We start from the raw sequence: 25,102 nt of genomic DNA, 5'->3' as shown, positions 1-25,102 counted from the left end.
TAGGTGATTTGACTACGAGGATCCAATCCATAATATGTGAAGTAGTGTGCTGGTGATGAAAAATAAATCATAATTTCATATTAAAATGACTACTCCCTATTCTTTGAGATATGGATAGTTTTCTCCATGCCATGTGTCTAATTCAATATATTGATATTCTTAGGCGTGTATAGAAATTTTGTTTATATGCTTGATTTTAACTTTGGATATAAAATATGTGCTTAGCCTAGGTTTGGAACAAAAAAATATTTCATCACATATAATTATTACAACTTTCTTAAATTTATACACAAAATATAGTAATACACTAAATAATTCAACTTTTCAAATCTCAAAATAATAATAATATTACAAAATATTATTCTAATAATATTTTATTCAACTTTCATCTGAACTCACAATCTAAACCTCTTCTAAATTTTGATCTTAAAGATTTTTATGGTAACCCCCAAGCTTTGTCTATAATATAGTATTACTCTGCTACAAGTGAGAACAATTAATGAAGAGGATTGCTACTCATTATGCCACACTACACACTTTATATATTTTAAAATTATTTTTTATTTTATTCTATTCTTATTGAACTAATTGAATTGTTCTACTCATCATCCATACATCACATTCTTATTATAAGAAAATTTTTTAGAAGGTAGTGTGTTACTTCTTTTTGGGTGCATTATATATAGAGATTTTCCTTTTTGGAGCAAACCTTAGCATTTTATTTTATATGAAAAGTCTCATCATTTTTTATCATCATCTTTTCATCATTTTATGAGTTGATATTAAATAATTAAAAATTATTTATTATATTTTAATTGTGATTTTATCATTTAATGATGCATAAAAAAATTGTTGTGAGAATAATGATAAAAATAACATTTTCTTAAATAAGATGGATTTAAATTTTCTTTTAAAATTGGTATATGGGGGGGGGGGGGGGGGGGGGGGATTTTGTTTTGAAGTTGGCTAAATGCCACGCGCAAATGGAGAGTAACTGTGCATTTGTGCTCCAATGGCCAAGAGAATGTGATGTACTGATGTTCGTACTTCTTTCGTGCAATGCATGCAGACTACCATCTGAGAGAGAGCCCTGACGTGGAAGGTGCTCTGTTCTTCAACCTGGTAAGGAGGAAAGTATCCCACGGCCTTCCGAAGCGCGTGGCATACATTTCCCGAAGGTGGCATCGAATCTTAATCTGGATTGGATTCTGGTAGAGAAACAGACGCAAATCCGTTCATTTGCAGTTTCGGACAGAGAGTTGAGCAATTCCTGGCTGCGCGGTACTCTCCCCAGCAGTATTTGAAAGTCCTTTCGAGTTTTACGCAGAAAGATATAATGATTTGATGGGAAGAATTTGAATGAATTTTTAATCCAAACCAGATCTTATAGCCTTATTCACATTTATATGTAGCTATATTTTGTTTAAAATTTCTCTCTAATTCTCTGTCCTAAAATTTAAAATGAAAATATTTAGAAAATCTTGATACATTGGACCAACACGTTATAGGACGCATTTAATTTAAAGAGTATACCAATATAATTTTTAATATATATATACCGACGAAACCAATGTAGTATTTTTATTTTATTTTTATCGATATCGAGTGTTTGGGAACAGTGTCCCGACTAATCTCGAGAGTGCATAAATCATTTATAAAGAATTTTCTGTAAGTGCATCTTGAATAATTCAAAAGAAAAATCTCTTAATCCGATGAACTCTAGAGATTATTTACATCTAAAGGGATTTAGACAAGAGGAGAGCCTAATCCCAAATCTAAGGTCTTTATCACTTGAACCAACCACTATTTATTAAATGCAGTGATTTGTGCACGACAAAAACATCAGTCAACATGTTGGACATAGAGAAGATAGTCCTATATATATGAGAATGATATTTGTAATCATGAAATATATAAATACTGTTCAATTCTTTAAAAAAAAAGTGTAAAAATTTATTTTTTTAATAATAAATTTCATTATTTTTTAAAATGATTACATAATACTTGCACATTCAACGACTATGACTATATACAGCATTATATAAGCTTGTGCATCATTGCATTTATTAATTATATGTGTCCACTCTTCTAGATTTTCTTTCATTGGTTTTATTTGCCTTGATAGGGATTAGACGTGCGAGTTTTCTTAGTTATCACTTGTAGTAAGCCTCGTCGCGATCACGAGGCTTAATGCCATGAACTATGTAACGTGACAATTCTTCCGCGTTAGAGGCTAAAAGAAATTACGCGTTTTAACTTTATTTATATAGTGCGTACAGCTAGAAGCATGAATGATGAATGGGCCTCCTTCCCACTTTGCGAGGAATGAAAACCTCCTGATATCCTAAATAGTAAATCGTACGTCCTGCTTGATTAGTTTTTTTTTTTTTAATTATAATTATCCAAAAGCATAATCATGCACTGTATAAACACGACACTGTGGCATAAGAGTGTTAATGCTAAATTTGTTCAACAGGTTAGAAAGATAGAGAGAGTCATCTCCGACCAACATGGTGGTAGAGGCGTCAACGATATAGTTAAAAGTCTAAGATAGTGGTTTAGATGTCGATACGATACTTGAACGTTCATCTATAAAAGTAGATAATAAATAAGCATATAAATATAAATAAAGATAGTGACATAGAGATTTACGTGATTCAGCATAAATGCTCACTTCTACAGATTGTAGAATCTTTCATAGTCTTACCTATCTCTCAATACAATAGAAGAGACTAGAATTTCTAGAGATTGAAGAAAATGCCATCATCTTAAAGAGAAGATTTTAGGGGCCTCTGTGCGTAGTCAAGTCCCCCCAAATTTGAGAAGATTCCCTCTCTTTATAGATGTTTCTTTCATTCATTTGAGTAATTGAATCATACTTACCTTATGAAATTTTTTCATTTTATATGCCTGAGTCAATTTGGCTCATTTCCTTTTCGTAATAGACTCTCGATAGGCTGATCCAGCTTATTTTATATCCAACAGAGTATCTAATAACAAAAATATTGACAAGTAATGCTATTTGAAAGTTTTTGTATCGCACACAGTCTATGTGACATGATTTGATTTGTAAAATTTAAATTTTAAAATTTATCTTTAAAATTAAATTATGTCACGTGAATGATGTGTGATGTAAAAGAGTACTTTTAAATAAAATTACTCGAATATTGATACATGTAATTGTTGTTTTTATACACACACATATATATATACTAGTAGTGGCGTTTACCACATCTGCCAAATTGAAGAAAAAAATAAAGTGTGACTTCAAATATTAAAATAGTCTAATGTATAAGAGTGAAATTACTATTTATTTATGTTCATCATTTATTATGAAATTTAAATTATATTAAAAATTCAAATTAATTAAATAGTTTTTTCTCTTAAAAATGTTCAGTAAACCTTCATCATTTATTTAATGATGAAAAATTAGTATTTTATAAATTAAAGTTGATTTTAAGTGTATGATATAATATTATTCTCTTAAAAATGTTCAGTAAAACTTTATCTTTTATTTAATGATGAAAAATTAGTATTTTATAAATTAAAGTTAATTTTAAGTGTATGATATAATATTTATATTTTAATTATCTATTTTATGTTAGTTTAAATCAATATTTAAACTTCTACCATTAGATTAAATCTGAAGATTTAAGATGAAGGGTTGAGATTTAAAACAAAAAAACCAACATTTTCCCCCACTTTTCATTTCTCCCTCTCTCTCCTTCCCCACACACGTTTGCCTAATTTAGTTAATTAAGAATATTATCATATTTAAATTATGTTAAAACTCTAATTATTTATATGGTTTTAATTTCTTAAAAATATTTAGTAAAATTTCATCATTTATTTAATGATGGAAGATTAGTATTTTATAAATTAAATTTGATAGTTTATGTATGATATGTTATTTATATTTTAATTATTTGAATTTTAAATTAGTTTAAATCAGTATTTTAATAAGAGAAATTATTTATATATAAATTTTAACAAGAGAAATTATTTATATAATTTTAAAGTGTGTAAAATATGCACAATATCTTTAAAAAATTTTGGTATATTTGAGATCTACTTTAAAGAATCTACTTTTTACATAATAGTGATAAATATTATAGTGATTTTATTTTTTATTTATATATAATAGTGATAAATATTATAATGATTTTTTTTCCTCACTTTCTTTCTCTCTCCTATGGCCCGATTCTTCCCCCACGCCCCATCCTCCTTCAGCCCAACCCGGCGCCGCCGTGCGCCGGCAAGCCTCACCGCCACCAGCGAGTCCCCCTCACACCGACGACCAATCCAGCCACCGCCGATCTCCTCCACGCGCAGCCCTCTCTCTCTCTCTCTCTCTCTCTCCTGCAGTAACCCAACCGAAATGGGTTTTTTCCGATTTCTCTCTAGTTGCGCCGCTGTACGTAGCCACCCAGCCTCACCGCCACCACCGGCAACCAACCCAGCCACCACCGATCTTCCCCCACAAGCAACCCTCTCTCTCCCATGTGGTAACCCAACCGAAATGGGGTTTTCCCATTTCTCTCTAGTTGGGCCGCCGTATGTGGCCACCCAGCCCCACCACCACCACCGGCGAGTCTCCCTCACGCCGGCGATCAACCCAGCCACCACCGATCTCCTCTATGCGCCGCAGCTCTCTCCCTTGCGGTAACCCATTTCTCACGGCAACTCTCTCTCTCACTCTCTCTTCAAACCAAAGATAAACGAATAAACGAATAAGGAATAAAAAGCGTAAAAAAATAACACTATTTATTACTGTTGGTCTCACTATTCATATCAACATAACCTCTTTTAAGATAAAGGAGATATATATATTGTTATTTAAATTATACAAAATAGACGAAATGCGTCCGATGAACGACGTACATAGAGTGGGTTCCATGTATTTTTTGTTATCCTGTTTTTTCTTATATTCCGACAAAAGGATCCACGTAAATGTGCTTGATTCGGGAGGTGGCGGCCTGGAGATCATCATGCTAAATGCCCATGGCCATCCTTCATGTGTAGCCTTGACCACGCTTCATGGGGGCCGTTGGTTCAGTTGCACTCATGTCCGGCAAACACCTTTGTCCATGTTCCAGTACCGGTTTCTTTATGTGTTGTTTGTTTTTAGTCGATGCGGCTAGATTTCTTGTCTAGGATAACTTCCCTAGCTAATTTCTTCAATGTAAGATATTTTTGAAATCAGAATTAAAGATTTTTCTCATGTCTGATTTCAAAGAAAAGCTCTTTCAATTCATGTATGCGTACATATGACGTTCAAGCCACAATGACTGTATTTTTTTTAAAGCAAAAAGACGAGGAGCCGTCCAATCATATTAGAAGTAGGCTCCACCGAGAAACTCAAATAATCAAAGGGAATATCACTCTCAAGAATTTAACTCAGGGCCTATTAGGTACAAAGTCCAATAGATTAATGATTTCAACTAGGTTACTTAAGAAATATAATTATATTAATTGGTAACTTAGTACTTATTTATTTATTTTTTTTCCTATTTCATTGTCGCTTCTTAATGGATTTAAATAAACCAAAACGATACGTTTTACATCACCAATTCTTGATGATCATCACAATAACAAGAACTTTAAAAAAAAAAAAAATGAAGTTTTTATAGGTATTGGCATCTATATATACGTTGTTTTTGAGTGTGTTGGCATCTATGTAATGGATATATATGCGATTCCTCCGATATATGTTTTGGATTTTGATTGCGATCTTCGCTTTATTTTAAGTCATGATAATGCTGTCCCTAAGAGTCCCATCATCCATGCAAAAATATCTTAAACCCCCGATCCAATAGTTAACATATATCCGTCCGATAATAGTTAACCCATGATCACCTTTTTCGTATATATATATATATATATATATATATATATATATATATATATTCCTGTTTTATTGATCAAACCCGTCGCGAGTGGGCCACTGGAATTACAACTAAACCATAATTATTGATCTAATGCATGGCCCACATTTAAAGATTAAAGAAGGCAGCCAGGCAGTCAAAAATACAGCATGTGTTGTTCCTTATAGACAAAGGCATATATACCAAACTCCTTGCCAATCTAAGTCCAGCCTTGATTGTCAAAAAGGTTAAACGATGTTTTGTAGTATGAACAGATACTCTGACAATATTCTTTTCTCTGAGCTGTAACTTGCAGATCAATTTAACATGCAGAAGGTGAAGCAGATCTCCTTATGCCATAAATATACATATATGAAAGATTTTTGTGATATATATATATATATTCACTTAATTTATTGTAAAATATATTTAATAAATTATATAAAATTACGTTAATTTTTAAATTTAATTTTATAATTTTGTTATGACTGTATCACTCCTCATATATATATATTAATTATGTTATGATTGTAGGGTTAGTACTAATTTTATAATGAAATTACTAAAGCCTACACTTTTTTTATCTTTACCACACATGTTAGTATATACAGTGTACCTATATATGGAAGAAAAATTCTTTTTATCAGTTATTATTCATCATCCCATACCTTATGAAATACACTCCATACCATATGAAAAATGAACGTGATGCTTCTACTTTACTATTACTAAATGTAACGATGATCAAGCGACTATCCACTAATAGAAAAATACTTACTTTATATGTATATATTTATGTACATATTATTAGATATGGGGTAGTGATAGAGTTACTACTCTATTACTATCCATTTACTACTTATAGTTCATTTCAAATTTGTTTATTTTTTTATTATTTTTTTAAGTATTTTTTTAATATCCTTAACCATTAAGAAAAAATTTAAAAAATATTTAATTTTACTAATAATCACTTTCTTAACTATTAAGTAAAATAAAAAATTAAAAAAAATTTAAATATAAAATGATTAGTAAATGAGTAGTAGGAAGATAGTAACTCTATCATTTTTCTTAGATATGATATGATACGATGCCTTCCCTCATGCACAAATGATTAAGCTGGGATCTTCATTTGATTGTTGCCAACTATGTTTTCTTTGGCCTACTGCTTACTGAAAAAACTTATCCGAAGCTACGCGTACGTACCAGCTATATATATATATATATATATATATATATATATGCTTTCACACTTCAGTGATCATCCGTTCCCACTTATATATCATGTACAGTGTTCTTAATCAATCTCCAACTTAAAAAAAAATTGCAGTTAGTTTGTTGCTGCTTTTGTTTTTTTGTTTTTGTTTTGTCTGTTTTTTTCCCTGACTAGATCAACAGGAAACATCCGAGGCTAATGTGTTTGATCTTAATTATCAGTTGTTGGGGTAGCATAATAATTAATAAATCAGAAGATATAAAGCTAGATAGCTGCATGCAATTAGGACCTTCCCTTTGGCTTTGGGACCCAGATCATGATACGTACCCTAGCCTCTTTTGTCTTCACCAACAACCTTCCTGGCCTCTTTACGTCCCAAGGCACGTGCAGTACTCATCTAGCAAAAGACACGACTTATACTAATCATGCATAATTAAGAAAATTAAAGCTTGGGCAGCTTCTTAGAAAATTAAAGCTTGGTCATCGTGATTCATGATCTTTGATGGTGAGATCAAGTGAGGCGAGCTTTGCTACTTTTTTTTTTTTTTTTTTCTTTGAAGAAGAGTCTGTTTTAGCTAGAAAGAGAATGGGAGAGAGGGTGACCTTTCTTCAAGTTGGGGGCTGTCAAATATGAGATGACAAGAGACTGTCATATATATATATATATATGACCAGTATTAATTATCATCATATTTAAGTTAATTAATTATAAAGCCATCAGACATAGAGTCTAGACCGGTAAGTAAGAGGTGACCCTTTAAATCTTTTTCCCTGCTTGGGGTTACAACTGCATATGTTCCTGCTGCTTTTTCATACACTTGTCGTCTATGATTCCCCAACTTTAAAATAAAGTCGATCCGTGTAGTGTTGGCCGAGAGAGCCGATTCAATGCTTTGTTTGTGTAAAGCTTGAGCACTGAGATTGACTGGTATAAAATGTTACCATTTATAATGCCCTGATCGTAATTTGTTTACCAATATTAATTCCATTATATTAAAGTTCTGATCAGTTTATAGAAATTAAAATTTTAATTTTTTAATTGCTATTCTTTTATTTAATAATAAAAAAAAAGATTTTGATAACGAACCTTTACATAAGAAGACAAACATTTCAATTTCCATTAAATCTTAAAGAAATTGGAGGAAATAATTGGTAGTATCAAGCTGGGGCTTCTCAAACTTATATTTGGGCTTAGAGGAGTGCATATTGCTGGGCTTAACTGTAAGGCAATCCCCAGTTCAGTGAGTTTTTCTCTGGGCCCAGTTCTTGGGCTTAAGGTCTATACTCTCTCTCGCCCATCACGGAGAAAGGTTTTCATTTTAAATCAATACAAGGAATGGTTTAAAAATAAAAACTGCCATTCGTAACTCTGTATAAATGTGTGTAAAGAAAAAAAAAAAAAATCAGTCATTATCTACTGTTTTTTGGTAATTCGAAAGCTCCGGTCATTGAGATCAATCGTCATGGCCATCGATATCGCAGCTTTGGAAGAAAGGTTCACTTCCTGTTTTACCTAGGTGTATTACGACTATAATTTTGTTTGAGTATTTGGCTGAACTTTCAATGATATCGTTGCAGTTCTTCAATGTTGTGTAATCCGATTATTCTTTTATTTTGTTTTCGTGGAATTTTTTATTCGTCTCGGCATAATTTGAATTGCTGGTTGTAGACAGGGCGTGTTGTAGTAAAATTTACGCTCCAAGTTTTATTTGTTTTTGTAGTTTTTTTTTTAATTCGCTTCTGGATAATTTGAATTTCTGGATATAGAGAGGGTGTGTAGTAGTAAAATTCACCGTTCAAGCTTTAAATTCATGGAAAGGAGTTTGCACTTCACTACAATTTAGACAGTCCTAGATTTTAGAGATGGAACTTCAATTCTATTGCTTTTTAACTAACTTCTATAATGGTCATTAAGGGTATAAGAGACATGATTTTCATTAGGTGTTTCAAAGGCCTACTCATTGTTACCATTTTAATGAATTGGGGCTTGTATGGACACTGGGTTATTGCAAATTAATGTCGGGGAAGTATGTGGAGGTTTTTTAATCCTCTTTAACAGCAGCCATTTACTGTAAAGGCTTTGCATTTTGCTTCCCCACCTTGAACTGGTTACTGCAATTTTTTTTCCTCCCACTAATCTCTTTCATGTCCCGTCTCATGCTACGCCTAGTCTTCTTTCGACTTCTTGCTCTCCGACACCTCCGTTACTTTGCATCAACTTGTTTATGATCTAATTTGATTGAACCGATCACCTTGTCTATAGGATTGATTTATTTCTCATTTAATTATTCATTTATTCTTTTGGTTCTAGGTACATTGATTCTTGCAAGAAGCATGGTGTCATACCTAATACTGCAATTTTATCTGGTCTATTCAAGGTTTGTATCAATTGTGTTCTGTTATAGGTAATATTTTTTAGTTTAATCATTCAATTTTAGTGGACGTTCTGTCTGGTCTAATCTGGTCTACTCATTCAAATTTTCTTTTCTTCAAAACGGGATATTATCATTGGCTCATTGCTTTCGTTATTGTGCATGTGGATGTTGCATGGATAACACACGTATGAACACAAATGAGTAATTTGAAATAAGTTGCTTTAGAGATTGAGCAGACAATCTGCCCAAGCATTTTTAACTAATTAAAAATTATTACTTATCAAGTTTATCATCTGATTCTGATAGTTTGAACTCTGTTTTTCCTACCATCTTAATTTTTCCTAGAATGTTATTAAAATTTTTGACACTGTTTTGTTGTTATGTTTAGATGCAAACTTCTTCATCTCTTGTAGAATACTGCAAAGGAAGAATTAACATCTAACATTTTCCAGAGCAAGTTCCATGAATCAAGTTTTGTATGCTGGATGCAAATTTTTTTGAAGTAATTTTGTATCTTGGAGACTGGTTCTAGTGAAATGTCAGTTTTCTTTGTTTTTCAGGCTGTGGTGAAGAAATCCCGCCATGAGCCGTGTAGCCTGGAAATTTTCTTGGACCATCTCAAGGATACCGATTTTCATCCACTTCTTGAATTATTTATGGAACTTGACGCTTCAGAGATTGAAGCGATTGACGTACGTAATGAATCATCATGTATGTTTGATGGAGAATATGCTTTGTCATTGATGCGTGCTGTCAATCAAAAGCTTCGACGAGTTGATCTCCAAGATTTTTCATTTGGAAAGAATTTCTTACGGTATCTATTGGTTCCCAGTGCCTTATTCTTAATTCATTAACGTAGTTCCTAATTTATTTCATCACAAAATATCTTTATTTGCCACCTTTTTCTAGCAGTAATTAGATAGTGAAGCTCTACGATTTGGCCCAGGAAAATTCACTCCATTGGAAATTTGATATTCGAGAACAAGTGAATTTGATTGACTGGGTACTTCAGATTGAATTCAGGATAGTTGAACACCTGTTATAGTATCTTCCATTTTTTGAAGAATTATTATTTTCTTAGACTTTCATTTATATTTGTTTTTGCAGTTTCCATTTGTAGTGCCATCTGCTTTGTATAAAGTTTCCATTTGCATTTTGTCTGGCTTACTTATGCACAGAGAATTGGTTCTGTTTTTCATGGCGTAGAAAAACAGTGTATCAGTTGACAAAGTTTATGAAACTACAGGTCTTGCGAAGATAAATAACTTTTCATCACTGATTTAATTTGACTCTCAGGGATCTCTCTAAGAGAGGTTTGCCATGCCAAGTCTTAGCCTTGAGGTCTTCACACTTCCGGAAGCTCAACATAACGGGGGAGTTCAAGCGGATACACACCCTTAACCTTGACTTCAGTACTTCACTCACTAGTTTCAAGGAAGATTGTTTTACTTGCATGCCCAATTTGATGTGCCTCTCAATGTGTGAAACGAGAATTATAAATCTTTGGACAACCATTGCCGCACTTTCTAAACTCCCTTCTTTGGTTGAACTTCGGTTTCAGAATTGGCTGTGTCGCAACGATGCTGGGCCTTCTGCCACATCATCTGAAGGGAGATCAGATAGCAGAACTGATTTTTGTCAGTCAAAGAGTGCTCCTTACATTGGAGCATCATCCGTTGATATCGGTGTAATCACAGATTATAACTCAACCACGGAAGAGGCACTCAGGAATTTGTTTTCACTTAATGATGTGGTAACAAATCACGAAGCTCAAAGCATGATTGAGGATTCATCAGATGATAGTGATGTCGATTTTTCTTTTCGCCAACAAGAACATGGTTATAGGGAGCTATCATCCATTTTTTTTCCTAGGTTGAATGAACAGTTTGATCAGCTGAATGAGGTAAAGCAGATTGTCCTTTCCCTTAAGACAATTGTCTGTAATCATAATGCAAGATAGGCGGTAAAGTTTATACTTCTACTTTAGATAAGATTCTTTTAGTTTTCTTTTGGGTACAGGGATATAAACACATATGTTTTCTGTTGTCTATATATATGCATCATAATGAATTTTTAAAACAAACCCATGCGTACATGCGTGTGCGCGTGCGCGTGCCTCTTTTGTTGTCTGACTTCATGACTCGTCTGGCAGGTTTCTTTTGACCCATTACACAGTAAAAGTGGAGAAGAGTCCTTGGCAGCTGCCTTTACAAGGCAAATTTCAGACGTCACTTTGAAGTTTGTTTCTTGTCATGCCTCACCGATATGCTTTGAAAAGCACTATAGAGACTACATGATAGCTTCATTGCCCCGTTTGAAAGTTTTAGATAACTTGCCTATCAAAATGATTGACAGGGAAAATGCTACAGTTACCTTTTCAAAATACTTTGAGTATCTACCGTACAAAAGGAAGCATAAAGAGAGCGTCGTTAGTATCTTACAGAAGCGTGAACTAAGAGCAAGTCACAGTCATATGCAGAATCCAATGCAAAAGTCATCATATACTCCTGGAAAGTCAAAATATTTTTATACCAGGTCTCTTTGTGCTGCTAAAGTTGGGTCTTCTGCCTGGCCTTTATTGCATCCACTTTCAATTAGAAGCAATGGTTTGGGAAATGAAGGTATGGGCTTTCGTCCAAGGCAGTTTGAGTATCATCCATCTGATTCTAGCCTAATGGTCTTTGGAACTTTGGATGGTGAAGTTGTTGTAGTCAACCATGAGAAAGAGCAAATTGTTAGTTATATCCCATCACTTGGTGCAATGAACAGTGTGCTGGGACTCTGTTGGCTCAAGAAGTATCCCTCCAAGGTATATAATTTCTGCATGGAATGTGTAAAAGAGATCAAATAATAGTGCTCTACTATTCTATAGAATATCCTCTGCAATTACTATTTCTCTTCTGGGAAATTATTACTGCATTTTATATTCGGACGGTGCTACATCATCAGGCTTTAGCTTGCTTTGTCGTTTCCTTTAATATTTATATGAAGCCATGCACAGATAGATTACATCAAAATTCAGAATTGTTGTGTGCTGTGGCTTGTAGCTTTGCTAATAGCAGGATGTGTTATTTGAGTTCTCATCATTAGAACTGTCTGTAACCATACTCTCAAGTTAGGGATTCATTCCAAACTATGTGCTGGTCACTATGTACCAGCTTAAGCCAGAACAATTGGCATTCTCCATTGGTGAATTTTTGGAGCATTGGCTCTATGTCAATTTTATTTCTAATGAATATGGTGTTTCTAATTCTGTTTTAACTTTTCCCCTGGTGAATGTCAGCTCATAGCTGGTTCGGATAATGGTTCATTGAAATTATATGATATCCAACATATGCCAGCAACTACTGTGAGCATATATGATAATAGTGCTGGCTCTGTCTCCTTTGATGAGTTCGACCAACTGACATCTGTTCATGTTAACTCTACGGATGAACTCTTTCTTGCAAGTGGATACTCAAGAAATGTTGCATTGTATGACTTAAGCAGCAGAAGACGCTTACAGGTTTTCACTGATATGCATCGAGAGCATATTAATGTAGTGAAGTTTGCTAACCATTCTCCCTCCATTTTTGCTACTTCTTCCTTTGATCACGATGTCAAGTTGTGGGACTTACGGCAGAAACCACTGCACCCATGTTATACTGCTTCAAGCTCTAGGGGAAATGTGATGGCTTGCTTCTCTCCAGATGATCAGTTCCTTCTTGTTTCAGCTGTTGACAATGAGGTAATATTTGGATGGATTTACAGTATGATTTGAGGGTGTTGATTTCCTTCTATGTTCTGAAATATCCAACTCATACTTAGGTCTTATCCTAGGTGTTTGGTTCCCAAGTCTCGGACTTTTAAATGCTTGTTGAGATTGGTCCAGGCACAATAGAAAGTGTCTTAGTAAACTAGAAAGTTTGTTAGAACCTGCCTCGAAGCATGACCATCGAAATGGAAGATTTCTATGAACAGGATTACGCTGCTTTTTTTTCCCCTAAAAATTTTTCTTCATGACATTTTCGCCTTATTTTACATGATAAACTTTGATTACTAAATTTGGTATATCGCTGGTGTGAAGAATTTTTTGTGATACAAGTTCGACACCCAATATTAAAGGGCCTTGATATGCACAAGACTAGGATGGAGTTCTGAGCCAATGCCATGAAAGCCTCATTTGTGAATTTAGCCGCCACAAAGTTTCAATACACTCAAATATGCAAGTGGTAGATAAATGGATGCATAGTGAATGGTCATTCTGGATTGTTTCTGTTGAAGATTGTTTGTGGCATGGTGGTCTGTTTAGAATGAAAGAAACAAAGGATATGTTCTAGTGGTGGAAGTAGGTTTTGACTGGGTTCTTGGGATAATACATCAGACACTCCATTTTGGTTATTCTGATTTTTTTTTTTTCTTTTCAAAAATGTGCATTAGAGTTCAGATATATGTTCATCTTTTTTCGTGTATATATATATATATATATATATATATATATATTGTGCTTAGTCCTTTATTGCTACTTATTGACATATTGATCATCATCATCTTCTTTTTTTAAGAGGTTAAGTGGAATTGAGATATCATGCGCTTTGCCAGGTTAGACAACTTCTGGCTGTTGATGGGAGGCTCCACTTGAATCTTGAGATAGCTTCTACGGGAACCTCTCAGAACTACACTCGTTCCTATTACATGAATGGAAGGGATTATATTATCAGTGGGAGTTGTGACGAGCATGTAGTCCGCATTTGCTGTGCCCAAACCGGAAGGCGTCTAAGGGATATCTCTTTGGAGGTACCTCATATTTGTATTTATTGTTTTGGGCTAAGCTACAGTATCATAGTGTATGAACCACTTATGGGTATGGATACAATGTTTAAAATGATTTAATACTGAAATACAAGAAGTGTCTGCCTTTGTGACGTCAAACTCTATCATGGTTATGGAGCTTCATTGTTTCCCGAGAACCACAGGAAAGAAAAATGATGGCTTTTGTCTTGCAGGGAAGTGGCTCAGGATCTATGTTTGTGCAATCTTTGAGGGGTGATCCTTTCAGAGTGAGTTCTTTATTTTACTTCTGGTGCTTTAATAATCAACCCTCTACTGGTAAATGAAGTATACTTCTGGAATGATCCCACATTCTGCTAGCGCCATTTAATAATTTCATATAGTGCTTCATTTCAATCACCATGCTTGATAAAACATCAACATTGCCAATGCATGTTGACAGTTGAGACACAGAGCACTCACTTCTACGCTTGATGCCCAGATGTTTCTCCTATAGTTGTGGGTGTATTTGTTTTCCTCTTAATTTAGCTATTGAACTTTGACTTGGATTCTTTTGATGCCCCCTTCTTATGTCCCATGACATGTCGAGTTTTTCAAAATAAAAACACTGCATAATTTTTACTTGGAGTTGCTGTTTTAACTACCTCACAATTAATTAGTATATTAACATATTCATGTATGATAAGACGTTAAATTGATGTATGCCCTTTCCATATCGTTACAAATATCATGTACCGTGAAGAATCTGTCTACGTTTAGATAGGTTTGTCTGTCACGTCACTAGTACACATTTAAGGGTGAAATTGTCGTGCCGGTGCTCATACAATCTTGGTGTTTCCACTATGGGATACAAGTTTTATTTCCCTTTGTTTTTTTCAATGTCTTTGCATCCAGGATTTCAACCTGAGTATTTTAGCAGCCTATACACGTCCAAGCTCAAAGTCCGAGATTGTCAAGGTAGAAGTCCTATATTGTTTCCTTGATGATGTCAGATGTCCAATGTCTTGTCTTTCTGTGAAATTTAAGATATCTAAGTTACAATCTTGACAGGTCAATCTGCTGGAATCAAGTGACTCTGCCAAGGAAAATTCTTTCAGCCGGAATTCCTGCCCATTCAATAGTATGGGAGGTTGATGCATATTCTTTGTTTTGTATGTATCTTTTCCTTGTACATATAGTAATACGGCTTCTCTTATCAGTTTCTGTTTATTCGATAACGAAAAGGCTGTTATTAACTTATTATAGTAGTATCATCGTGGGACATGTAACAATTTATTTTCCGAGTGCTAGTAAATTGCCCAACGCCAATGATGGGCTGCCAACTTAGCGCATGGGACGCACCATCTTTGCACTAAATGAGACACGTGCTTGGGTTGGGGGCCTTATATACGTGTAAAAATATAGCATTCGTATATGTATCGAGTTTATAAAATATATACAAGCTTCATGAAAAACAAGACTTTGAAAAAGAAGGTGTACTTGGCTGGTTTCTGCATGCATGTAATAGTGGTTGCAGTGTTTGTATGTGCTATATCTTCTGGAGCTGTCATTTTAGGTAGATGACATGCGGACAAGCTACTTATTACGCAGAATACGTGAGCCTTGAGGTTTTCCTTTTCTCTTTCTCTTTTGGATGGAAGATAAATTTTAAAAGAAATTGCTTTCTTAAGTTTGCTACACATGTTATGGACACGTGCAGGAATATGCTATATATAAGCTCAGCCTTATCTTTTGAATACTGTTACATCTATAAAAGAATTATACAAAAACAATATCACAAACTGACGTAGTTTTATCTAATTCGTTAGATTTACTTTATAATAAAAGTAATTTTATAATCTGACGAATCATATTAAGTCACGTCAATTTTTGAGATTATTTTTGTATAATCACTTTGTAGTTAGATTATTTCCCTTTTTCTTTTTACATTACTTGGATCTAATTTTCTTCTATGATCGGTTGAAGCTTATTTAAGTCGTAGATTCAGTAATTTTTTTTTTTTTGTTGTTGCTCAGTATCTGGCTATTGCAGAGTCGACCCTGCATATAAGCTGATTTCAGGTGGGTGGCGTGCGTCAGGCTACGATTGGTTGCTGAAACAAATTCAACTCATTTTAAATTAATTATTAATAAAATTTACTATTTTTTCAATTTTTCATAGAAAAATTAAATCTATCTTAACCTATTTCATATATTTTAATCTAAAAAATTAAATTCATTTTAACTTTTTACTCAACCTATCTCAACATTTAAATACAATCTAGTGGCACAATGTGACTTTCACATTGAAACAAGTGTTTGTCACTTTACCATGAAGATCTATGACTTTCTCAATCTTATGAGAACTCTCATTGGATTAACTAAAACTTAAATTTATTGAGTATTTAGTTATTAGAGAGTAAAATATGCTCACAATGAATTAGCTAATTGATATTTGGCTACAGTGACTTTAAAAAAAAATTTTAAATTTGAAGGTTACTATACATATATTAAATATATATTTTATTAATTATTTCTCTCTTATTTTCTTTCTATCACATATTTTATCACAATTAGTATATTAATTTGAGTTTGTGATATATTAATTTAATAAGAATATGATTATTAATTAATATATAATAGGTAGAATAGTAAAATATGATAAAATAAAATAAATTAAAAAAATTAAATATTTTTTAAATTATTAGTTATTTATTACTATATAACAAATAAATATATAATCTAATGTAGAGATTTAATGTGAATAATTAAAATTAAATTCATCTTATATTATTTTATTATTATATAATAAAAAAATAATTATTTTAATATAAAGATTTATGTGAATGAAATAATTAAAAATTAAATTTCTCTTATATTTATTAAAAATATCACTTAATTTTGACTGACGAGAGTGCTCTTCAGAAAGAAGAAGGGAAAAAGGATAATATTGGAAATAGGGTTAGCTTTCTTTCATGGCACATGCATGCAGACAAGGATAAGGAAGTACTAGCAATCATTCAAAGCTTCAGAAACGCGTGGGCAGAGAGCCTGAACCACAGCTCATCACGTCCTCTGTGCGACCGAGGTAAGTTACTGATATGCAAGACCTTCCAAAAGCTCCAGCTGTTCCCTCACAGCATGCATTAAATATGCAAGACCTTTCAAGTAAAAGTTGCCAGTACCTCTACTTGCTGCTATAAATGCCCACTTAAGTTCTCTGCGCTAACAACTCACAATCCTCTTCATCTAGCTTTGCTTCCTCTAGATCGTCTTTCACGCACACACATTCTTTAACAAGGCTATAGATCTTTGCAGCTCTGATCACAAAAAGTCCACGCAAAAATGAAGCTCTTCTTTGCCACCCTGCTGCTTTGTTCTCTTCTCCTAAGCTCCTCTTTCTTGGAGCCCGCCATGGCTCAGTCAGGTGACTTTCTTGTTTCAAAACTTCTTCATGTTCTTTCATTTTTAATTTTAATATTTTTTTTTGCTTGTGATGGTAATAGTAACTATTGAGTCACTTGGATTGGACATGTCCTCCTAGCCAGTCTTTTGCTTTTTATTTTCCCATTTCATTTGCGGGGTAATAATATTAATGTTAATAGCTTTTGCTATATATGGCTGTGAAAGGATTTTGCAGCAACAAGTGCAAAGACAGGTGCGCAAAAGCAGCGGTGCAGGATCGATGCATGAAGTACTGCGGGATATGCTGTCAGCAGTGCAAGTGTGTTCCTTCGGGGACTTATGGGAACAAGCATGAGTGCGCTTGCTACAGAGACAAGATGAATGCCAAGGGCAAGCCCAAATGCCCTTGAAAATGGCTGTTTTAGAAACTTGTGTATGAATGAACACAGAGAGAGAGAGATTGAAGAGTGTCGAGGGAGAGGTGCAGTGCATAATAAAGAGTAGCTAGGCAACCAGTGTCTTAGTTGGGCTTAATTAATTATGTATGTCACTGTGAGAGATCAGTCCAACCACGTGTAATAAATAATGTTTCTAGCAAGGCTTTCATTTGGATAGACTCTTCTTCTTTCTCTCTCTCGTTCCTGAGAAACTATGGGCATGTCTTTATTCATTCTCAAGAGAAAAAATAAATCCCAATTCAATTGAACATGGTCTGTCGACCTATATGCATATTATTAATATATGTCAACATAAGAAAATCAAACGTAATGAATATATCCATTATATAATATATATATATATATATATATATATATTTACTCTATTATAATAAACTGTGAATGGTAATTTTTTTTTTGTTATTTTTTTTATTTTTTCGATAAGTTTTGTTTTACCAAAAAATTCTTAAAATTCTTGATCATTTGACATGTAGTTTTTTTGTAGAATTTAATAAAGAATTTTATTTTACCAAAAGATTCTTAATAGCCCTGCGGTTAGATACTTTGTTGAAATTTAGATTTTTTTTAATCTTTCTTTAATTTTGTATTTTCTTTTTTCAGACAAATAAGTTACTGATTTTTTTATTTTTTATTTATTTAAATCATTATGTCAGGTGTACTTTGGATCTAACGCATCCGGGATCTTCCTTAGTATTTATTATATATATCAATTTTTAATATTATTTTTAAATATGATTTAATTTAAACATTAGTTGTAAGGGGGTTTTCCCGGACCATAGAATGTCTTAGGCCCTCTATTAGAGGACTCATTAGAAAATCAAATAATAAAGAAGAGTGAGGGATAAGGAAGGAGAGAAAATTGGGTGATTTGATATAAAGCAAGAAAATATAAGGTGTAAAGTGTCAGGAGAGAAAAAATATGAAAGTAACTTAAAGCAAATGAAGAGCAGGTAATAAAAGGTGAGAGAAACCTACGGACTCTAGATCTTTGGACTATCTCTCTTCAGGGACTTCGACTTCTTCAGACTGAGGGACTTCTTCTTCAGCTAGAAAGCTATAGGGAGAAATTTTTATCTATATATTAGCTATACAGCTTTTATTATACAATGAGACATAAGAGGCCACGAGAGACTATAAACAAGCTTATTATAGTAGAATTTTTTATTTTCAAACTCCTGTGGACGTAGGCCTAGTGCCGAACCACTTAAAATCCGTGTGATCATCTCTTTATTTCATGTATTTAAATATTATTTATCGTCATGGATGTATGAACCAATATTGTACAGCCGTAACAGATAACTATCGGGAGCTCCATATATCACCGATCAAGGCCTAATTCTGAAGAACCGAGTTATCGAGGCCTGGCCCAAGAGCGTACAAAATATGACAACGTTGATATTACAATAAAAATGATAAAATAAATAAAATAATATAATATATGGTATAAATAAAATAATGAATATGTACGTGTTGAATCTTTGATACTTGTATTTAGATGGGCTTGCTTTCATTAAACCCGGCCCGTTTTCCAACACCACATTCTGTCCCGAAACAACATTCAAAATTTCATTTACCCAAGAAAAATAAAACATAAACGACGTAGTATAACATTGCATTTGCCTGACCTTTCTCCCAAATCTGTCTCTCCATCTCTCCCTCCCTGCCTGCATTTTCATTTTCTTTCAGAATCGTAGAGCGAGGAAGATCTCTCGGAGATCAATAATGGAGAACGCAAAGGTTCAAGAGGTATATATCTCTCTCTGTTTATACATACATGCATATATACGTGCTGTATGCATAGGCATTATCTAGTGGTCGTGGTATGTGATGCGCAGATTCTGGAGAAGCAAGTGCTGACGGTGGCGAAGGCGGTGGAGGACAAGCTGGACGATGAGATCTCAGCTCTAGATCGGCTGGACATGGACGATCTAGATGCGCTCAGGGAGAGGAGGTTGCAGCAGATGAAGAAGATGGCGGAGAAGCGGAGCCGTTGGATCTCCCTCGGCCACGGCGAGTACTCCGAGATCCCTTCCGAGAAGGACTTCTTCGCCGCCGTAAAGGCCAGCGACCGCGTCGTCTGCCACTTCTACCGCGACAACTGGCCCTGCAAGGTTCTTATCGTAATTTTGATCGCTTCATTTTTCAATTTTTTTCCTTTGTGGTCCTTCATTTTGTTCGTGTGTGAGGGATTGATATAAATGGCTATATGATTAATTAGAACACGACCTTTCCCGTAATTCAAATAGAGTAGTAGTTATCATGGTATCGGAGAGCAGTGATCCAAGTGCAGACCGACTCCAATCTAACGCCCTTTCAAAAACTAAAATTCCACTCGTTAACCCAACTTTAAGAAAGCGGCATTGATATCCTGAAGGAGGTTCGATCGAAATGTAGGGAAACAAATTCATGTCTGAAGTCCATTTACAATCGCAGGTGGTAGACAAGCACTTGAGCATATTGGCAAAGCAGCACATAGAGACACGTTTTATGAAAATCAATGCCGAGAAAAGTCCATTCTTGGCTGAAAAGCTCAAGATCATTGTTCTTCCAACCCTTGCCCTCATAAAGAATGCCAAAGTTGATGACTATGTGGTACGCCAAAGAAACAATTGACTGCAGTGCGTACCTTCTATTGTTTGAGACTTCACTCTTTCTAACATTTTGGTGTCCAATATAATGTGCATCAGGTAGGATTCGATGAGCTTGGTGGGACGGATGAATTCAGCACAGAGGAACTGGAGGAAAGGCTGGCTAAAGCTCAAGTTATATTTTTTGAGGGTGAATCATCACTGAATCCAAGATCTGGGTCACAAGCCCCAAGGAGCGTCAGGCAAAGCGCAAAGCCGGACTCATCAGATTCGGAGTAAATCAGTGTTGCTTTAGATTGTGATTATGAATCAGTGAGCAAATATTTTCATTCAAATGAACCTGGGTATTCAACGCCTACCATGGGGAGTAGGCCCTCTTGTGATCAGAATTTCTTAGAGCAACACTACTAATACATGTGAGATTCTACCATCAGTTTTTTTGCTTGCATGCATTAATATATAACTTCATAAGCTTTCTAAAAATTCGAATAGTTATTAGTAAAATTTTAAAGTTATTTTCTCTCTCTTTAGAGTGGTTAACTTGTTGAAACTCATCACTTTCCATGCTCTGTTCCTCTAGTTCAGTTGGCTGAGATGTTTGTTTGAACTCGTCTGCAAAATAATTCCAGTTCCTGTTCGAGTTGGAAGCTCTTTTATGGAATCATGCTCGAATAAAAACTCAAAACCTGGAAAAACAATTGTCAAAAATACCTTTTGTTTCCTTCATGTTCACAAAATTTGTCATCCAATTGATCAAAATTCGTTAACACCATATATATTATGCACGATCAAGATATACCAACATCTCTAGCAAGCTGTGAAATCTCTCGAAAAAATTACATATCAGAAAATGCTAGATTAGTGTATAACAACAACAGGCCGTGGAAGACCCAAGAATATACAATTCACTCAATGGCTTGTAAAGAAAGCATTAAATACTTTCAAAACATGCCATCAGAGCAAATTGATCTCCTGCAGCTCAAAGTTCAAACTTACGACCTAAAGCGCAACACAAAAATGAACAGCTAGCAATAACAAATAGTTTTAACTTATAAGTCCTAACTATGTAGATCAGGGCGGGAAATGCAACACGTGACAGGGAAATGCAACATGTGATCATAATATCAATCGTCGCTGCTTTCCTTTGGTTGTTCCTTTGGTTGGGGCAAGCACGCATTTCCCATGAGGATGGCTTTGCAAAAGTGGTCTGTAATGATCGATTAGATCCATAAGAGATTGGTGGACGGATCCCTGCACTCGTTGAAGACAAAGAAAATGAAAAACAAAAGAAAGAAAATCCCCGGGAAACTAGCTAGCAGATATTATGGGGGAAGCATGTCTTCATGAAAGCAATGCATAGCACATATCCATTTCAACTGTCTAAAAAATAAGGTCAATTTCTTGAAATTTCATTTGATTTAGAGCTATTTCAGAACATGATAGACTTCTAACGATGATGGTGACGCAATTGTAATCCTAGACTTTGTGCATGCAAAAGAAAAAAAAAATGGTGGTGTTTGTTTAAAAATCCATTAATTCCATATGTTAAAGAACGCAAGACTAGTGACTAATATGGGATCTTCTAACCTTAGAAACCGCCTTGGCAGTCTGAGCAACATAATTACCCCATTGATCCTGTAGAAAGCTCAAGAAACGTTCCGGATCAATAGAGGTAAGCTCCCGAATAATCCTAGCGGAAAGCTGTTCTCCAAATTCAATCAAGCATTTTTGCACCACATGGCTGCCATGCATGTTCATAGAGAGAGAAAGAAATCTTCCTTCGAGCTGCGCATGTATAGCTTCTGCAGCACGTGGCATCCTCTGCCCTATTACGTGCTGCACAACAAAGTTCCTAAAATGAAAACAAAAAAAAAAACTTGATGGTGTTAGATCAGAAAGGTTCCATATTGATCGAGTAGCAGATGCAAGGCACCAAAAGGAGCATCTGACTAATTTTAAGACTTCAAACCCTTTTCTTTTGAAGGTTTGAAAAACAGCAGTTACAAAAAAAAAAAAAAAAAAATGATGGGCGTAGGAGCCTTTTAAAAGAGGCAAAAGAAAAAGAAAATTACAATACACGATCGAGATACTGCATTTCGAATACGGTTCTTATTCTTCAAGATGCATGCATGTATGTTTAACACATGAGAGAAATGGAGGGGGTCAAGATGAACAAACCCAAAAGGATCTTCTGAAAGGAGTAGCGCATTTGCTGCTATTTTAGCCACAAGACGCTTCCTAGTTTCTCCAAAAGCACGATTGACACACTCTTGCATTACACAGCATCCATATCTGTCTGTTGCAATATCAAAACAGTTCTCTGCTATCTCATTCGTAATAAGCTGAAAACAGAAGGAAAAGTTATTTGGAATCACAGAATTTAATCTAAGTCAAAGGTACATTAATATAATCACCTTTCTTCAGAAAAGCATTGATATATTTATATATATATATATATATATGTTTGTCATGTGTGTCTAAATTAATATATATGAGAATTGTTATTCATCATTCTTTTTGCCATCTTTTTCCTGCCATCGATTGGAAAATTGTTTTATCATTCAATCATTTGATGTCACATAAGAGAGAGGATGGTGAATATAATTTATATATACTGCTAATACTGTTATTAACATAAGATGAACGCCATTCTTCCGACACGAATAGTTTAATTTTGTTTTCAGCAGGATATAACTTATAGAACCTTGTCATTAAATTTAGCCATTAGGCAACTTCGGTAGAACCGCACAGCCTTGGGTAAATAAAATTAGATGCATGCATGTTGTCGAGGCATATCTAATACGCATTACCTCGTTGTCTTGGGCGGGGAAAAGTTCCAAGCACTTCTTAATTACAAACTGACCACTCGAGCTCTTGGCCAAGGCAACTGTTAAATTCCTTATAGCCCATTTTACCAAGTATATGTGCTCCGGGGTCAAATGCTCCAACAATTTTTGCATTGACCGACTTCTGCATTGACAAAATTCAAAATAATTTATAAAAATCCGAGAAGAATTCTCTCTAAATTGGGCCAAACAAAAAGGCAACTATATTTCCATCATAATTTTGACCCTTTTTTTTTATTTTTTTTTATTTTTTTTTATAGGCATTTCGATAAACAATTAACTAGTTAATTAGAACGAGTCATACCCTTGGCTATCGGTGCATGTATACTTTAGTTTTTGTTCATTACTGATCAAAGCAAGAAGAATTTCAGTCAGCTGTTCTCCACTGCTTTCTTCGAAACGCTTCTGAACGTGATGAGAGTTACGCGGGTGAACCATTAACGCGTGCAAATCGTCACTCCACTTCTCAAACTTCTTCTGAAAGAAAGCATACCCCGGCCAGCTTCGGTCTTTGGCCACCGAAAGCAGTTGGCCGTTCAATTCTTCCATTGAGGGGTACGACGTTGGACGCTGTTGCGACGGCTGCAATGACAATATCCCAGCGGACCTCAGACCATTACTGGAAATTCCCCGACTTTGGAAGTTGTAATCAAATCGAATCCCATTACAACTCGGAGAAGACGGCCAAATAGGATAATCATAACTCATTGTATCTGCAGATTGTCTTCCGCACATTGTTAATGTTGGAGAAGACGGCCAATCAAACACATTGTTAATGTTGGAGCTAGAAGAGGACGCAGACTGGTTCTTTCCTGTCCCAAAACTTGGGCCCGCACCCGATAAATTTCTGTGCTCATAATTGGCAAAACTTGGCCGGGAGCTCGAAAGTCCATAGTCATTGCTCAATATTAATGGCACTCCACGGGGCCTTGTATCATAAGCCATATGTCCCATCACTGCAGAATGAATTCTCATCGACTGCAAATGCTGTTCTCTCAACTTCTCCAAATATTGCTGTCCTTGCCATTCTTGTGCATGCGTTGAAGGAGCAAGACCTCCGGCCATTACATAATTATCATCGAAACCGTTCCCTAAAGATGGCCCAGTAGTACTACCGCACCAGGCATCTTCTCGAGAGGCCGGTGGAGCAAGAAACCAAGATTGATGAGAAGGAGTTGATAGGCTTAGCCGACTCAATGAAGTTTCAAGGCCTTGTTCAAGAAGGGTCTCGTAATTGAGACCAGGATTTAGGTCCATCCCCGAGATGGCGTCTTGAAAATTAACGCTCCCAGTGGTGGGGTTTTGGTTTTGGGAGATGGGGCGGGTTTGAACTCTAGGGTTTATTATGGTTGTTTTCTGATGAAGGGAATTTCCAGACGAACGGTTACCATCATTGTGGTTTTCCAGGGAATCAGCAACGACAAGGCGGTGGCTTTCCCGCTGTGAAATAGAAGAAGGGTCAATAGGCTTTTGATCAGGCATGAAACATTGGAAGTCTGAAGCTTCTTTCTCTCCCTTCTCCATAGTGTAACGCAAGGGAGGGAGGGAGCTAGGGAGTAATGGAGAAAAATTAATCAAGGGTTTGACTGAGAGAAAGAGAGCAGT

The 25,102-nt window shown here is 35.0% G+C and overlaps 4 protein-coding genes across 6 annotated transcripts; 3 read left to right on the top strand and 1 right to left on the bottom strand.

The window, feature by feature from the left end:
• The first annotated feature begins 8,418 nt into the window (after window positions 1-8,418).
• On the top strand, window positions 8,419-15,548 carry LOC121256174. Of its 3 annotated transcripts, none has more exons than XM_041156843.1 (10): window positions 8,419-8,572; window positions 9,389-9,455; window positions 10,013-10,266; window positions 10,749-11,355; window positions 11,605-12,261; window positions 12,736-13,179; window positions 14,034-14,228; window positions 14,438-14,491; window positions 15,117-15,179; window positions 15,273-15,548. In XM_041156843.1, exons 1-10 carry the CDS (start codon window positions 8,541-8,543, stop codon window positions 15,354-15,356), a joined length of 2,457 nt encoding a protein of 818 aa, XP_041012777.1. In that variant the 5' UTR covers window positions 8,419-8,540; the 3' UTR covers window positions 15,357-15,548. The 3 variants fall into 3 exon arrangements, with proteins under 3 accessions (XP_041012777.1, XP_041012779.1, XP_041012778.1); XM_041156844.1 differs by having other exon boundaries at window positions 8,518-8,572; window positions 9,996-10,266; XM_041156845.1 differs by lacking the exon at window positions 9,389-9,455 and having other exon boundaries at window positions 8,431-8,572.
• Window positions 15,549-17,373: 1,825 nt separating this feature from the next.
• On the top strand, window positions 17,374-18,211 carry LOC121253989 (snakin-1-like). The gene is made up of 2 exons (XM_041153942.1): window positions 17,374-17,627; window positions 17,831-18,211. Exons 1-2 carry the CDS (start codon window positions 17,546-17,548, stop codon window positions 18,013-18,015), a joined length of 267 nt encoding a protein of 88 aa, XP_041009876.1. The 5' UTR covers window positions 17,374-17,545; the 3' UTR covers window positions 18,016-18,211.
• Window positions 18,212-19,628: 1,417 nt separating this feature from the next.
• LOC121256314 (thioredoxin domain-containing protein 9 homolog) lies at window positions 19,629-21,134 on the top strand. Its single transcript, XM_041157074.1, has 4 exons — window positions 19,629-19,809; window positions 19,899-20,174; window positions 20,497-20,655; window positions 20,751-21,134. Exons 1-4 carry the CDS (start codon window positions 19,786-19,788, stop codon window positions 20,928-20,930), a joined length of 639 nt encoding a protein of 212 aa, XP_041013008.1. The 5' UTR covers window positions 19,629-19,785; the 3' UTR covers window positions 20,931-21,134.
• Window positions 21,135-21,492: 358 nt separating this feature from the next.
• On the bottom strand, window positions 21,493-25,102 carry LOC121255926 (putative pumilio homolog 8, chloroplastic). The gene is made up of 5 exons (XM_041156484.1): window positions 23,802-25,102; window positions 23,462-23,621; window positions 22,830-22,993; window positions 22,239-22,503; window positions 21,493-21,902 (listed from the first exon to the last, which is right to left on the bottom strand). Exons 1-5 carry the CDS (start codon window positions 25,019-25,021, stop codon window positions 21,768-21,770), a joined length of 1,944 nt encoding a protein of 647 aa, XP_041012418.1. The 5' UTR covers window positions 25,022-25,102; the 3' UTR covers window positions 21,493-21,767.

Source organism: Juglans microcarpa x Juglans regia, chromosome 3D (genome assembly GCF_004785595.1).
Source record: "Juglans microcarpa x Juglans regia isolate MS1-56 chromosome 3D, Jm3101_v1.0, whole genome shotgun sequence".
NCBI classification, from domain to species: Eukaryota; Viridiplantae; Streptophyta; class Magnoliopsida; order Fagales; family Juglandaceae; genus Juglans; species Juglans microcarpa x Juglans regia.
The sequence above is the reverse complement of the archived record's forward strand: the minus strand, read 5'-3'. Positions and strand labels throughout refer to the sequence as shown.

Coding starts and splice junctions, on each gene's coding strand:
- LOC121256174 (XM_041156843.1), top strand. CDS start 8,541: ATGGCCATCGATATCGCAGCTTTGGAAGAAAG. Junction 8,573..9,388: donor ATCGCAGCTTTGGAAGAAAG/GTTCACTTCCTG, acceptor TTTTGGTTCTAG/GTACATTGATTCTTGCAAGA. Junction 11,356..11,604: donor AGTTTGATCAGCTGAATGAG/GTAAAGCAGATT, acceptor CTCGTCTGGCAG/GTTTCTTTTGACCCATTACA.
- LOC121253989 (XM_041153942.1), top strand. CDS start 17,546: ATGAAGCTCTTCTTTGCCACCCTGCTGCTTTGTTCTCTTCTCCTAAGC. Junction 17,628..17,830: donor GCCCGCCATGGCTCAGTCAG/GTGACTTTCTTG, acceptor TGGCTGTGAAAG/GATTTTGCAGCAACAAGTGC.
- LOC121256314 (XM_041157074.1), top strand. CDS start 19,786: ATGGAGAACGCAAAGGTTCAAGAG. Junction 20,175..20,496: donor GCGACAACTGGCCCTGCAAG/GTTCTTATCGTA, acceptor TTACAATCGCAG/GTGGTAGACAAGCACTTGAG. Junction 20,656..20,750: donor CCAAAGTTGATGACTATGTG/GTACGCCAAAGA, acceptor AATGTGCATCAG/GTAGGATTCGATGAGCTTGG.
- LOC121255926 (XM_041156484.1), bottom strand. CDS start 25,021: ATGGAGAAGGGAGAGAAAGAAGCTTCAGACTTCCAATGTTTCATGCCT. Junction 22,504..22,829: donor CTTTCAGAAGATCCTTTTGG/GTTTGTTCATCT, acceptor TTTTCATTTTAG/GAACTTTGTTGTGCAGCACG. Junction 21,903..22,238: donor CTGCCAAGGCGGTTTCTAAG/GTTAGAAGATCC, acceptor CAACGAGTGCAG/GGATCCGTCCACCAATCTCT.